The sequence below is a fragment of the Alligator sinensis genome, unplaced genomic scaffold (assembly GCF_000455745.1).
Source record: "Alligator sinensis unplaced genomic scaffold, ASM45574v1 scaffold607_1, whole genome shotgun sequence".
NCBI classification, from domain to species: Eukaryota; Metazoa; Chordata; order Crocodylia; family Alligatoridae; genus Alligator; species Alligator sinensis.
This window is the reverse complement of record NW_005841935.1, coordinates 3,354,146-3,368,945: the sequence shown is the minus strand read 5'-3', so window position 1 is coordinate 3,368,945 and position 14,800 is coordinate 3,354,146. Positions and strand designations below refer to the sequence as shown.

The following is a 14,800-nucleotide window of genomic DNA, read 5'->3' as shown; positions in this document are numbered from 1 at the left end:
GAGGAACTGGTACCTGTTCGCTGTGAGCAGCTCCGGTCCTGGATGTGACCGTCTGCCACTCTGCAGTGGAGGGCATTCCCCGGGCTGCTTCTTCCTTAGGTGCCTGGTCCTGCAGGGAGAAGAAATAGCCGTCAATTTCATCCTCCGCCTCCCTGATACCCCTCAGCCTGCTAACCTCCTCCCAGAGCTCCCTCACCTGCACCTCCAGAGCCCTAAGACGGGCTTCTGCCGGACAGGTGTGGGGGCCCCCAATCTCTGCCCCCCCGACCCTGCTGGGGATCCCCCGCAGGCCAGGAGGTAGGGGGACATCAGCTCCCCCATGGGCTCAGTCTGGGTGGAGGCCTCAGACAAGCCCCGGGTGGGCTTGGCCCCCTGGGCAGAGGCCCTATCAGCACTCCTCGTCGACACCATTCTATAAGCTGCTGTTTGTAGATCTGTCTGGTGTCTACACCCTACCCATACAGGAGTCTCTCTCCTGGCCCTTCCTGCCCGCCCGCCTGCACAAACGCCGGCGCGCTCTTACAGAGCGTGCCTGTTTGCACACTCTGTTTGCGCTGCGCGGCTCCCTACTAGCTCAGCTATATGTGATAGAGAGCAATGGTGTGGTCTGCCTCAAGGATCCTTGACAGCACATCATAGTAGGGGACCAATGTTCTTGTGGTGCTTGTGACCTTGTTTGCATCCCTGTCTCAAACATACTGTGACTTTGTGTACTTCATTTTAGCGAGGATCAGCTGCTAGTCTTACTGGTGCCCTTGAGCCGCTATCTGGGCCATGACACGCTCATGGACTGCCTAGTTTTACTAGCTGCTTTTCTCCCCTTTGCAGTATTGGTGATGTTTCTTTCCTTGCCCTAGAGTGTGATGAGGTGCAGCACCTCCTTGAGTCCCGTGCATGGCTCTTCTGCAGGGTTCCAAGGACAACATTCTCTCGTTCAGTTTGGTTCACAAAGCTCAGTGTTCTCCATTTGCAGTGGAGTGCTCAAACAAGTGACAGACCTCAATGAACCTTCAGGCTTTTAATGGGCGCTCAGAGTGATGCCATTTGGGCTGAGACCACACTTCCCTCGCATGGATGAGGGTGTCACTTTGAGGTCAATACCATCCACCTGGGCAGTAGAGTTTGGGTGGTTGTATAGAGTGGCTCTTGGAATGAAAGTGGGGGAGCTGGAAGCAGTGCATCCTGAGATGCTGGAGAACTGCAAATTGCTATTATTGTCTCTGTAGAGCAGGCTGACAGTAGCTGAACATGTTAGTTAAACAATCTGGAGATACTCCTTGTCATATGTTTGCTATGATATGAGGTACTTTAGCACATATGTTACTGTTGGAATGCACAGATGTTCATGTTTTAGGTGCATTTAACACAGGGGTGGGTAATTATTTGGACTGGAGACCCACTTAAGGAGTTTTGGTGAGTTGTTGCAGGCTGGGCCAACTTTCCCCACCCTGCTAACAGCTTAACAAAACTCCCTAAGTGGCCCTCCAGATAAAAAAAAAAAATTGTCCACTCCTGATCTAAGGGCAGAGAGGTAAGTGGACAAAGGTTAAGGGACCCTAATCTTTGTTACCCTTTGTCCCCACACCACCTCCACTGCCTGGAGTCCCTGGCATGCCGCTGGGCTGGGCTGTGCCATGCTGCATACTGCCTTAGGCCATGTGGGTGCAGCTGGAGCAGCTCCTACCTGACCTGGCTGTGCAATGGACCCTTGGGGTAGAGGAGGGGGTTCAGGGAGAAGGCAGCCAGGAACCACAGGTTATCTGGGCCTGACTGGGCTGGTACTACATTGTGTTCCCCCTTCTTCCTGCACCCTCTTCCCAGCCCTGAGTCCTTGGCATGCAGCTGGGTTGGGCCGATGCCACATTGTGTTCCCATGTGCTGCTTTGAGTCACATGGGTGCAGCTGGTGTGGCTCCTGCCTGATCCAGCCACATGCCAGGGACTTGGGATGGGGTAGGAGATGCAGGCTTCTGCCTGCCCCAGCCCATGACAGTTCACCCAATCTCCCTAAGTGTCCCTTCGGCCCAAATCATTTTTCACCCCTGCTCTAAAAGTCCACGTTTAAACCTTTTTCCGTGGTTTGTGGCAAAGTGTGACAGGATCTTGGTTCGGACTTTTCATACATTCAGGATTCATAGATTGTTAGGGGCTAGAAGGGGCCTTGCAGATCATTGGGCCCAGGCCCCCTGCTCTAGGTAGGAAGACAACTGAGGTTTGGAGACCCCAGCAAGGTGACTGTCTAGTCTCTTCTTGAAAACCTCTAGGGCAGGTGACTGAACAACCTCTGGAGGGAGTTTATTCCACAGTTTGGACACCCTGACTGTAAAGGAGTTTTTCCTGGTATTAAGCCTGAAGTGGCATTCCAGGAGTTTATATTCATTGGGGGTGCCCTAGTGAACAGTTGTTCACCAAGCTCCTGATGCCCTCCTCTGATATAGCGGTAAGCCACTATCGAGTCCCCTCTCAACCTTCTTTTCTTTAGGCTAAAGAGGCCCAGGTCCCCCAGCCTTTCCTCATGTGGCTTGTTTTGCAAGTCCCTGATCATAGAGGTGGCTCTTTTCTGGGGCCTGTAAAGTTTTTCCACATCCTTATTGAAGTGCAGCACCCAGAACTGGATGGAGTACTCAGAATAAGGTCTCACCGGTGCTGAGTACAGCAGGAGTATCACTTTCTTAGTTTTACATGAGATGCAATGGTTCATGCATGCAGTGTGTTGTTTGTCTTCCTAGCTACTGCCTCACACTGATGGCTCGTATTCATATGATGGTCGATCATTATCCCTAGGTCCCTTTCGACCATGGTTCAAGTCAAGCTGTCGCCACCAAGCCTATACGTATGTTGCAGGTTGTTTGCTCCCAGATGGAGCACCTTACACTTGGAAGTATTAAACTTCATCTGGTTCCGGTCTGCCCAACTCTTAAGCCTGTTCAGGTCTGCCTGTATCTGCAACCTACCATCTGACATGACCTCACTGCCCCATAACTTGGTGTCGTCTGCAAACTTGGCCAGCAAGCTTTTCCCTCCCCCATCGAAATCATTGATAAAGATGTTGAAAAGCACTGGTCTAAGCACAGATCCCTGAGGGACACCACTGGCCACTTCATGCCAGGACAACACAGATCTGTTCATGAGAACTCTCTAGGTCCTACCGTGTAGCCAGTTTCCCACCCACTGAACTGTCAAGCAGTTGAGCCTGCAGTCTGCCAGCTTTCCCACAAGGATATCATGGGATACTAGATCAAAAACCTTTTGGAAGTCTAGGTATATAACATCTACCACATCTCCTGTGTCCAGCTGGTGAGAGACCTGATCATAAAAGGAGATGAGATTGATAAGACAAGACCTACCCGCAACAAAGCCATGCTGCCTGGCATTCAGAATCTTGCCTTCTGCGAGCGCATTACACATACATTCTTTAATGAGCTTTTCCAGGATTTTCCCTGGGATGGAGGTCAGGTTGATTGCCTAGAGTTGCCTGGGTCCTCCCTCTTCACCTTCTTGAAGATGGGCACGATGGCCCCCTTCCAGTTGTCAGGGATTTCCCTGGTGCATCACAAATTCTGAAAGAGCTTTGCCAGGGGTTCTGTGATGACCCCAGTCAGCTCCTGCAACACTCTCAGATGGAGTCTATCTGGTCCTGCTGACTTATAAATGTCAAGCTTTTCTTATTGGTATTGTACCCACTCAGCATCCACAGTGGGGAGGCTGTCAGTCTTGGCATGTCCCCTATGAGCCTTCTCTTGCTTGACATTCCTCATGGTCTGGTGAAATATCATAGCAAAGTGGGCATTAAGGAGTTCAGGGGAACCCTTAGAGACTTACCTGGGGAGGATCCGAGAGGGAGCCCTGAGAAAGCTGAGCACTGGAGCCTGTGGGATTCAGCATGTGTAGTCCAGTGAAAGGACTACATATGCAGTTTTACCTTCACTTCCACTTTATGAGCACCCTGAGAGGGGTTTTGTTTCCTTGTTTGCAAGCAGTGTTTTGAGCTTGAAGGCCTCATTTTATTTGCATTATTTTCTGGATGTTGACTGAGGGCATGCCAGAGGTCTGGGAGAATTGGGGCAACCCAGACCCAGAGAAAGATCTTGGCTCAGGGTATTTGGGAACCCTTAGAGACTTATCTGGGGAGGACCCAGGAAGTAAGGGGATCCCACACTTCTACCTTTGAAGTATATTAATGTTTATGTTGTTTCCTTTTTTCTCAACAAAATTACCTTTGATACTCAGGGATCAGGTGTCTTGACAGCAGCAGTATAACCTACCGCCACCTCACAGGAGACTGGGAAAAAGATTTCATTGACAGTTCTAGCACTAATCCCTTGGAAGGAACCCAATGGCTTTGACCAGGTGAGGAGTGCACCCTTGACAATACTGAAGCTGGCATGTGGACAGGGAGATGGGGAAGTGGAGCCCCAAGTCATCAATCCATCACTCCATGAGTAACCCCTGGGGGGGAACCCATAATAGCACTGCTGCACCCTCCTTTTTCTTCATAACACCAAAGACATGGCAGATGAGTTGGAGGTGGTCCCCTCCTAGAGTGCTCACAGATAGCCCCTGCTGGAGCACAGGCTCTGTCACACAAAGACATTTCTACTTGACCAGATGGGTAAGTGGTCACTCAGACTGGAGAGCCAAAGGCAGCCAGGCATGAAGCTGCCCACTTCACTCTGTTATGTCATTGGCTACAGAAACAGGCACATCTTAAAGTGGATCTTTGAAGTGCTTTATGTCAGATTCCTAAAATGATATTTAGAAATCTAGAGGGCATAAGTGTCACAGAGACTGATAGTACTCAGTGACTTCAAGGTCCACATGGATGACAAATGTTGAGGCAGTGCAGTATTTCAGGGGCACCAGGATGATAAAAGAGTTATCTGAGATGGTTGCTTGCTCAATCTATTGAGACAAACTCATTATCCAGGGCTCATTCTGGAATTACATTCTTTTCCTGATTTTAACATTATCTCCCTCCATTTCAGGTTTAATATTGTTTATATTTACAGATCATAGGATTAATATAACATTTCTGTTTAGCAAGAATTCTGTGGTTAATTCCATGCATATTTTTAAAAAAATACATCCTTTCAGGGGATAAACCTATGACTGATCACACAATTTTAAATACTTTTCAAAATAGCTTGAGTTCACTTGTAAATGCTAACCATTACATTAAAATAGAAATATTTCTGCAGCATTAACTAGCTTACCAGAATCTTAATTGTATTTACCTTGAAACATGCTCTATGGCATCCTGGAAGAACACCAGTTTTATCTCCTTAGCATTTGTTATATTGTAATCATCCAGATAGTCTTGCAAAACTGGTACAATCTTTTCCATGTCAGTCAGATCTTCATATATCCGATCGGCTTTATCTGCCCCAAACTAAATGGAAATTATATGCAGAGAATAAGATAGATGATATCCAAATGAGGGGACACTTAAATATGCAAATAGATTAGTACTGAAATTCCTGCAATTTGGTAGCTGAGATACTCAAACTGGTTGTACAAAATGTAGATGCTGCATGAATGTAGATGCCTAATCAGTTTTGTGGTCACTGACGTAAGAGATTTTGGATAATTTTTTGCTATATAAATGCCTAAATTCTGTTTAGGAGCCTAATTAACAACTATGGATCTGGCCCTCAAGTGCTGAGCACACAGCAATTCAACAGGTTAACTGGGGAAATTCAGCAAGTTTTTCTGGGTTTTTCTCCATTTTAATTGCATTCAACAGTTCATTAAAACAACATCCATCCTAATCCACATCTTTAAAATTTGGGGTTAAAATAACCAGCTGGGTTGTTCTAATCCTATTTTTAATCTGCTTCATACCTCAGTTCCTGCCAAATCATTCTTACCAATACTTCAAAGAATTCATCTATTTTTGCTCTCCCCTATTCTAGCCTTTTAAAGCGTGGTTTTCACCTGAATGGCACATGAATTCTTTCCTACTCAGCTAGCTTCAAAAGGAGATTTTTCCTGAGGCTCAGTGCAAAAGATTTCTTTACAAGGCATCAGTTATCACTTGCAGAAATTAATAAAAGCAGAATAAAAAGTTATCCCCATGCAAAGAAAATAGGGATGCAAAGTAAACGTGTACTCTCTGTGAGAGACCCATGTCCCTAGTGGCCCATACACTGAATATTTTTGTTACTATTCACATTTGTCCCTTTTATTCTCTAATCTAGCTAACTGAATGCTTCAATCTCTCCCTGGCATAATCTCTTTGCTAAATACCATTAGTGTTTAAAAATACGCTTTAAAGATTTAGTTTGTCCTTAGTGTGCATGAACTGTACTAGTGACAGCTTCCTTTTCTATCAATTCTACATAGACTCTAAAGATCAGAATTCTATTTGAAATCTCTTTCTTCTGCTGGTATAGCAATTTTTTAAAGAGAGAGTAATTACTCTCCCTTAGTAATTGTTAGTGCATTCTGTAAAGAGAAATAGCTGTTGAAACCAATTATCTTGACCTCTCTCTGGTCCCAACTTATTCTGAAGGGAATAAGCCTCCAAAGAAGAACCAAATTGATATCAGCCAAGTGTTCCGTAATTAGGATCACTTACTTTCACTTATCTCCTGTTTGGAAGTCACTGGTCACTAGTGACAGAAGCTCAAAAAACATCAACTTCCCTCACTAAAAACAGATGAGCTACTCTATTCAATTTTCAGGTAGATTATTTACATCCTCCTAATACAAGGACCATTTCTGGCACTACACATACAGTTTTGTCTATTTACATCTATACTCAAGTTCCCTGAAAAGTCTTCCACAGCTAGGACAACAGTGTGAAATTTCATTTTGGTGAAGGTATTTTACAAAATGTGAAAGAATCATTTTTCTTCTAAATATAACATAAAGTGTCATGCTCAGTTGGATGCAACCCCCGCCCCTTCCCACCCCCAAACCCCCTCCATTCACTTTTGTGGTACTGTCTTTAATTATGCCAAGAGTGAAATAGATCTGTACAGTTTGGATTAATTTAATAATAAAATTAATATTAATATTATAATTCATTTATAATACAGTTATATCACAGTTTGCCCTGATACTAACAAACCCTGACATTATATTCAACAAAGCAATTAAAATTAAAACCATAATGTAACAGTCTATGAAAAATTAGATTTAGGAAATACTTACTTTAAGAAAGTCCCCAAATATGATTGGTTTATTTAAAAAGTAATCTGGGTCAACTGGGATTCCAAAATGTTTGCCTGCAAATTAAAATCCTAGGTTAGTTATATTTTTGTCTCATATATTTTAATGCATAATACAATAGAAAATGGAATAAACAGATCCCCTTACTGGCCATTTCAGATAGCATGGAATGAAAGTACTGTTTGTCTTCACTGTTAATGAGGCGGTCATGGAAGATTCTTTGACATTCATGAGAAAAGAGTCTGAAGACTTGCATTTGGTCTCTGACTGAGCCAGGATCACACTGAAGAATGCCTGTGTGCAAAATATGTGGACAACAGTTTCACTGGTGTAACATATTCTATAGTTATTTTTAACAATATCTAAATAAATTATTAAAAAGGTCTGTGTAGACAATTCCCAGGGTCAGTGTCAAAGGTGTTTAGTAGCTGTTGAGGGTGCGCAGTGCCCCAAGAGGGTCAAATGAGAAATCTGAAAGAAACAGATTGAAAGAAAGGTATATATGAAATATACCTCTTGGAGAGAAAATACAGAGGTAAGGAGGTGATTGCAGAAAAAAGAAAAGAAGTAATTACATTGTACGACATCTCTCTAAAACACAAGAACTACATGTAAAAACATGAAGTAATGAATCTCCTATTATATATGCAGGAACAGAGCTCCAGACTGAGATATGGTGGCACAAAACTCATAACTTGGAAAAATGTCACCTATGTGAGAGAGATCAGAAGAGGAAAAATTTGAGGTAATGTTAAGTGTATTGATTCTCATTGTTATTAATTCCAACATTATTGTATGTCAATAGTCAGCAACTTTTTTAGGCTGCAGGCTGGAGTGACCCATTTCAGGTCAGAAGCAGGGAAGGGACTGGCACCAGAACACAGCTGCTGCTGTTGCTTTTCCCTGTAGCAGCATGAGGAGGATGCCAGTAGCTGGCACGTTTCCCCACAGTGGCAGGGAAAAGTAACTGTTGCTGAAGCAAATTAAAATGCCAAATGCAACTGAGGTTCCATGTCCACAGGCCAGATCCAACCTGCGGGCTGTAGTTGCAGACCCCTATTGTATGCAGATAGAAACCACCAAAGTTTTTTTTAACTGTTTCATACTAACAAGTGTACTATAACAAATATTCACAATGCTTATATATATAGTTTTAAAAATACATATTCTGTATAACTGCTGAGTTGAAATATGAAGAGACTAAAATACTGTGAACATAAAATTTGTCACAAGGATCAAACAGCTCATCAAATATCCAGCCACCAGTATTGGTAATTGTCAGAGGCTTCAGAGGACGTTTAATCCCCGCACAAATAAACCACACCCAATATGTAATATTGGACATAGAAAAATAGTTTCCTTCTTCACTTCAATAAACAATCATATTATGCCATGAAAGCATGAGATTTGATTACTTTTATTGGCTTAGCTTGGATAGCTACAATTATCATCTGTAGTAATAAACCTGTCCTGCCATGGTATTGCACTATAACTGATGAGCCCCTTCAACTATGAATTCTACAGGCTGGCCGTATGTTGAACTTATTATCAGTTATAAATGTATAACCCTTCAGTTTCTTTGAGAATTGTAAGTGTCCACTCAGTCTTGGATTATGGGAATGAAGAACTGCTCATCCTTTACTCTGCTTTTCTCGGCAGCTCTGTTAAATTGCCTCCAGTTTTTCTCTTTTGGAAGCTAAATAATCACTTATACTGTCTGTAACTTGTGTCATACTTTTAAGAGTATTTGTTCTGCTCCTCTGGGTCATTTTATGTTCTGTTATTCATCTTTAAAAATGGAATTCTAAAGTGATGTTTAGAACAAAATACAGAGATCAAAAGAGGGAAAGGAACATAAAAGATTACTATTTCCACATTTCCAGCAAGCTCTGGATGCATACATCCTCAACCAGGTCTGGACATGCCATGGCTAACGTTCTAGGGCCTCAAGAAGTTCAAATGCAGATATACATTGCAAATGTGAGTGAGAAAACGGGAGTCAGATCTGGAGGTATTATATCTGGCTTGAAATAATCAAAGTTAATATGGATCTAGAGTCCCCAACCACAGGGAAATTCCAGAAGGCCAAAGACACATGGGCATATCTACATGAGATATTTACTGCAGTTGCCTAATTAGCTCCACAGTAAACATCTCAGAGACTACACATGCAGGGCCATTAGGATGGAGTAAACTAATTAACTCTGGCATAAACACAAGTACTATCCTATGGCAGAGTTTTTTACTCCTCAGCCGCACACACGTAGACGTTGATGGGGCTGGCTGGGGCACAAGTGTGGTTAAATAAAAAAAAGTGAGTTCAGTAAGCTTCGATGGTCTGCAACTGACCAAAATCTGCAGTGTGTTCACCTGACATAGGATGGTCAAGGAATGTGTAGGGGAGGAGCATTTGGACCCACACTTTTGGGTTCCCAGGGACTAAGTGGAGTTTGATGAGGGTTTGTGAGGATACAGCTGATTGCTAGAAAGATAGCTTTTATTGAACGGGCAGCACAAGGGAGCTTACTGATAAAAAAAAGGGAAGAAGTGGAACTCCAGCTGCCAGTTGTAGCATGGCGAGTTGTAGCAGGGGTGGAGAGAATGAGGAATGATGCAATATGGGATGCCTGGAGGACTGACCAGACACGTCATGGAACACTTGGTGTCTACATGTAACACTGACTAGTACACTGTGAACTGGTTCGAAAGAGTACATGATTTTCCAGATATAGTTTGAACAGCACCTGGTAGCTTTACACCAGTTTCACAGACTTTTAAGTTTAAACTGCATTTAAACCACTCTAGGTGTTACATGTGGCCATGCCCCTAGTTGCTTGTTTGCTATGCTCGCTGAGCTGCTACAGAGATATTTCAATGATTGCTATGCACCTTGGGGCATGGGAAGGGAACTACTCTAACCTAACAACATTGACTGAGGGCCCTTCTGCCCATTTTCACCATCAGTAACTGAGTACATTTAATATGAGGCAAACAGAGGCAAAATACTGTATTTATTTTGTTCTAAGACGAGGTTTCCCCTCATTTAACATGGATAAAAGAGCCCTTCTTCATAGAACCAAGTATGGGGAGGTGGGGGAAAGGGGCAGCTGCTGTGGCTCAGGCTCCATCCCCTACCTAGGGTCAGGGCCACAGCCAAGCTGGACACATTTATAAATTTTCCATGTATTAAATCTAATTACTTGGGGGGTCATCTTAAGGTCAGGGTCATCTTAGACCCAAGTAAATAAGGTAGTATGAACTTACACAGGTTCCACACTTAATTCATCTATCTCACTTGGAAATGATGAGTTGGGTTTCCTTGGTGCTTACAGAGTACTACCCCACATCTGCCTTTCACACAGTAGCAGGATCTGCTTTCTTCAAATTGTGAATAATACAGGAAATTGTGAGCTGCACCTAGCAGAAGAAAATAACTGCAAGGACCAGTCATCCATTGCAAATCATTTACTTTGTTCTAAAAAATCTAATAGGGGGAAGGAACTCCTGGAGGTGTAATGCTGAAATCAGAAAAAATACAGAGTTTTCAGAGCCCTCATTGGAGGCACAGGTCAACAGCCCCTGAAAATGTAATGTATAAGAATCAGAAAACAACAACTTGTTAAAAACAAACATATTTTACCTTGCACACACTTTGACAAGTCACGTAAATTAAATACATAATGGGATTTAGCCGGTGTTGGGAGAAGATCAATGCTCATTCTCTGATAGATTTCAACAGCAGCATCCACTATGTTTGTTGCATTCTGCTTTACTGCTTGAGAGAAATCTGCCAAAAAGCCCTTTAAGATCGCCTATACCCAGGACAACAACAACAAAATAAAACAGTGTAAAACAAAATATAAAGGTAGTTTCCTTTCACTTTAATCAGCAAGAATACAGAAGCTTAATTTTTCTTCAGATGAGCTCTGATTCCTTTCTGTAATAGTGTAAAGCAGGGGTGTCACACATACAGCCTGTGGGCTCCTAGAAGAGCTGGGAATTTAGGGGTATGCCAACAGCGGCAGGGCCCACACCAAAATCCAGGGACAGAACCTGGTTGGGGACATGTGTCAGTAGTGGGGGAGAATTTAATTAACACCTGCAGTTCCACGATGTGGCTCATCCTGCTGCCACACACTGCCACCTCCAGGTCCAGACCCATGCTGGGATGCCACATGAGCTCAACATCACTGATTTAAAGGAATTTTGCTGAACATTTATCCTAAAGAAAAGCTATTCAGAATTGCAAACAAAGAATAGTAAAGATAATGTATTTTTTAAGTCCAGAACTTTAAATGGGGAGTACCTAAAATCCATTTTAGATGCCTATAAATCATAGAATCATAGAAGTAGGGTCGGGAGGGACCTTGTAGATCTTCAAGTCCGACCCCTTGCCTGGGCAGGAGGGAAACTGGGCTCAAATGACCCCAGCCAGGTAGGCATCAAGCCTCTTCTTAAAGACCCCCAGGGTAGGAGCCAGCACCACTTCCCTTGGAAGTTGGTTCCAGATCCTAGCCTCCCTAACTGTGAAGTAGTTCTTACAGATGTCTAATCTAAACCTACTCTCCAACAACTTGTGGCCGTTATTCCTTGTTATCTCGGGGAGTGCTAGGGGGCACTATGGGAAACAAGGTCTCCCCCAAATGTCACTAAAGATTTCCCAAATGCTGAGCATTCCACACTGACTCAATGTAAACATGTGCAGGAGGATAACATGAGTAGCTGGAGTACTTCGTGTTCTTCTCCACTGCAGAACCACAAAAAGCAGCCATAAGTTAAACAGCCTCAGGGACTGCACTAAATTATTTTTGTGTCTGCACAAACAGCAAGGACAGCCCAGAATGAGCAAGGGATAAAGGAGAAATCTACTTTTACTTCCTCCCTGCACCTGACCTCAAGCAAGAAAGCCAAACCACCCAGTCAGTCAGATGTGACTGAAACGAGAATACTCTGGTTTCACCAAAGAAAGTTCAAGCACATTAAAAATTTGTAAGGGACATCTGATACATATAAATATGCAGAACTATAAAACCTGTTGCCAAAAAGAAGCTAACAGATTAATTGTTTAATCCAAATCAATAGAAAAAGGTCCACCCTTTGGCGGCTTCAAGCCTGCACCCATTATTCAGGTCTGGCCAATTTCCATGAGACTTATTTCTTGTGTGAGCAAGGGGTTGCAGCACCAGACCTGTGCTATGGGAAAATCCTGTTCTGAGGTTACTGCCAGTGATCTGGGAGAAAATGATACAATACATATCAATATTGTGCCATCCTTGCTTTTGCTTAACTACGAGGGGTAGCTATTGAATCAGAGAACAATTTTTAGCCAGTTAATGTAGTGTTTCCAGAAACTAAGGTGGGGAGAAAGGAAATATTAAAGATTACATTTAAATAGAAATATACTAAACAAAATTGGAATAAAAACAATTAGTTTAAAGGCTAATATTTTTAAACATACTCTTCTTGTGTCTATAGGTTTGATCCAACATCCTTTGAAAGCAATGGAAAGTCTCCCCTTGATTTCTAAAGCTTTTCAATTCACCCTAAGACTTCATAAGTTGAAAAAGTGGCATATTTTACTAAGAACTTGTTTAATGTTGGACCAGATTGTGGCATGACATGATGCACAGATGAATTTGTTTTCTATTCCTTATGGCCACACAGAAGTTGTTACTGACCTGAAAAATTTGTTTGAGACTATGCTCTGAGGGCGTTGGAAGGCACAGCATGGCGAAATGTCTTATGAACCGTGGTGTTACAGGATTACGACCACCGCCAGGAGGTGCACAGGCTGATGCAATTGTTACGTCCTGTGGAGGAAATCATGTTCAACTTGTATCACAAAAAATACTTAGCAATTTGTTTAATCGTGCAAAACACCATTGCTTAAACATTAGAACACAGACCTTTAGTAAGCTACTCAGAGAGAGAAGTAAGGCTGGAAGTGACTCCAAGGGATCATCTAGTCCAACCAGGGATCAAACTTGTGACCTTGGTGCTAGTAACACCACCTCTAATCAACTGATCTAAACAGCTGCTTTTAAGCAAGTGTGATTTCTTCTTTGGCCTTCTTTTTTTTAATGTAATTAAAAATGACTAATTTATAAAAGCCCTAAAAGCACACTAGCCATGAGGTGCTCAACCTCTCACCTGCAAAGTCATAACATCTGGCCCTGTGGGGCTCCCCACAGGTTGGAAATTTGGCAGAGGAGAACATATAGCAGAATCAAGGCCAAGCCACCCCCTGTGTGTCCAGATTTGCCAGGCTGTTCCTGCCCCCACCTGCAAACCCAGATCAGGATTGCTCCACCCCACTCTGCCTCCCCACATGCATCCAGACTGGGACCAGGACCAGGACCAGGAACAGGACCAGGACCAGGACCAAGCTAATTCTCCTCCCCAGAACATCCAGATCAGGTCTGCCCTGCCCAAACCCACCCCAGGCATCCAGGCTGGGACCAGGACCAGGTTGCCTCCCCCACCTTCCCAACATGTCCAGATTGGGGATGCTCTTTCCTGCCCCTGCCCTGGGCCGAGGGATTGAGGTGAGGCTGTGCAGGCTCCTGAAGCCAGATTGGGCCCATTGACTGGATCTGGCCCATGGAGGCTCACCTGGCCTGCAGGACACAAAGGTTGGGCACAGAACAGACATGATCAGTGTTGGACAGCTCAGTACCTTTTTTCTTTATCCCAAGCCCCATGTTTTGTCTCAGGCACAATCAGATACTGGAGCCAAATTAACTATTAATGAATTTTCCCATCTAATAGCTATTCTATTTTCTAAATTTTGATAATGGACCGTACTCCCCTTTCAACAAACAAGGAGTTTTGGGAGACATTCTGTGGCAGAATGACTTCTGATGCTCCTTCGGGACAACAACATCCATACAACAACCTCAACTACAGGGTGTTGCTAAATGCTTGTCAAATCCTTTGTAGTATGTATGCATGGAATGTTACTGGAACCAAATTTGAAATCCTGTAGGAGGTTCGCACTTTGAGAAAAGAGGCAGTCTCTTTCTGAATGACATAGGAAGAGTTTTGTTAAGCTTGCCCACTTTCAGAATTGCTCTACACAGGCAATATTTTGTGACCCAACCTTCTGCTGCCATTCTGAGAAGTACTTGGAGGTTGGATGATGAGAGTGTGACGTGTTAAACAACTGAGCTGATAATCACACTGAAGAGTTGACTTTAGTCTATTAAAAGAATTACAATCATAGAATCATAGAAGTAGGGTCAGAAGGGACCTTGTAGATCTTCAAGTCTGACCCCCTGCCTGGGCAGGAGAGAAACTGGGCTCAAGTGACCCCAGCCAGGTAGGCATCGAGCCGGTTCTTAAAGACCCCCAGAGTAGGAGCCAGCACCACTTCCCTTGGAAGTTGGTTCCAGATCCTAGCCTCCCTAACTGTGAAGTAGTTCCTATGGATATTGAATCTAAACCTACTCTCCAACAACTTGTGGCCGTTATTTCTTGTTATCCCGGGGGGTGCTGGGGGAAACAAGGTCTCCCCCAAACCCTTCTGGTCCCCCCTAGTGAATTTATGGACAGTCACAAGGTCCCCCCTCAGCCTTCTCTTGTGAAGGCTGAACAGGTTCAGGTCCCGTAGCCTCTCATTGTAGGGTCTG

The 14,800-nt window shown here is 43.7% G+C and overlaps 1 protein-coding gene across 1 annotated transcript in view; it reads right to left on the bottom strand.

Moving 5' to 3' along the window:
* DNAH6 (dynein axonemal heavy chain 6) overlaps positions 1 to 14,800 on the bottom strand; it is a 282,667-nt gene that overhangs the window by 133,707 nt on the left and 134,160 nt on the right. Inside the window, exons 41-45 of the mRNA XM_025199101.1 lie at positions 12,851 to 12,982; positions 10,813 to 10,984; positions 7,320 to 7,466; positions 7,155 to 7,228; positions 5,234 to 5,388 (exon numbers count right to left, since the gene is read on the bottom strand). Of these exons, the coding sequence (XP_025054886.1) occupies positions 5,234 to 5,388; positions 7,155 to 7,228; positions 7,320 to 7,466; positions 10,813 to 10,984; positions 12,851 to 12,982 (680 nt within the window). The remainder of the gene's footprint in view (positions 1 to 5,233; positions 5,389 to 7,154; positions 7,229 to 7,319; positions 7,467 to 10,812; positions 10,985 to 12,850; positions 12,983 to 14,800) is intronic.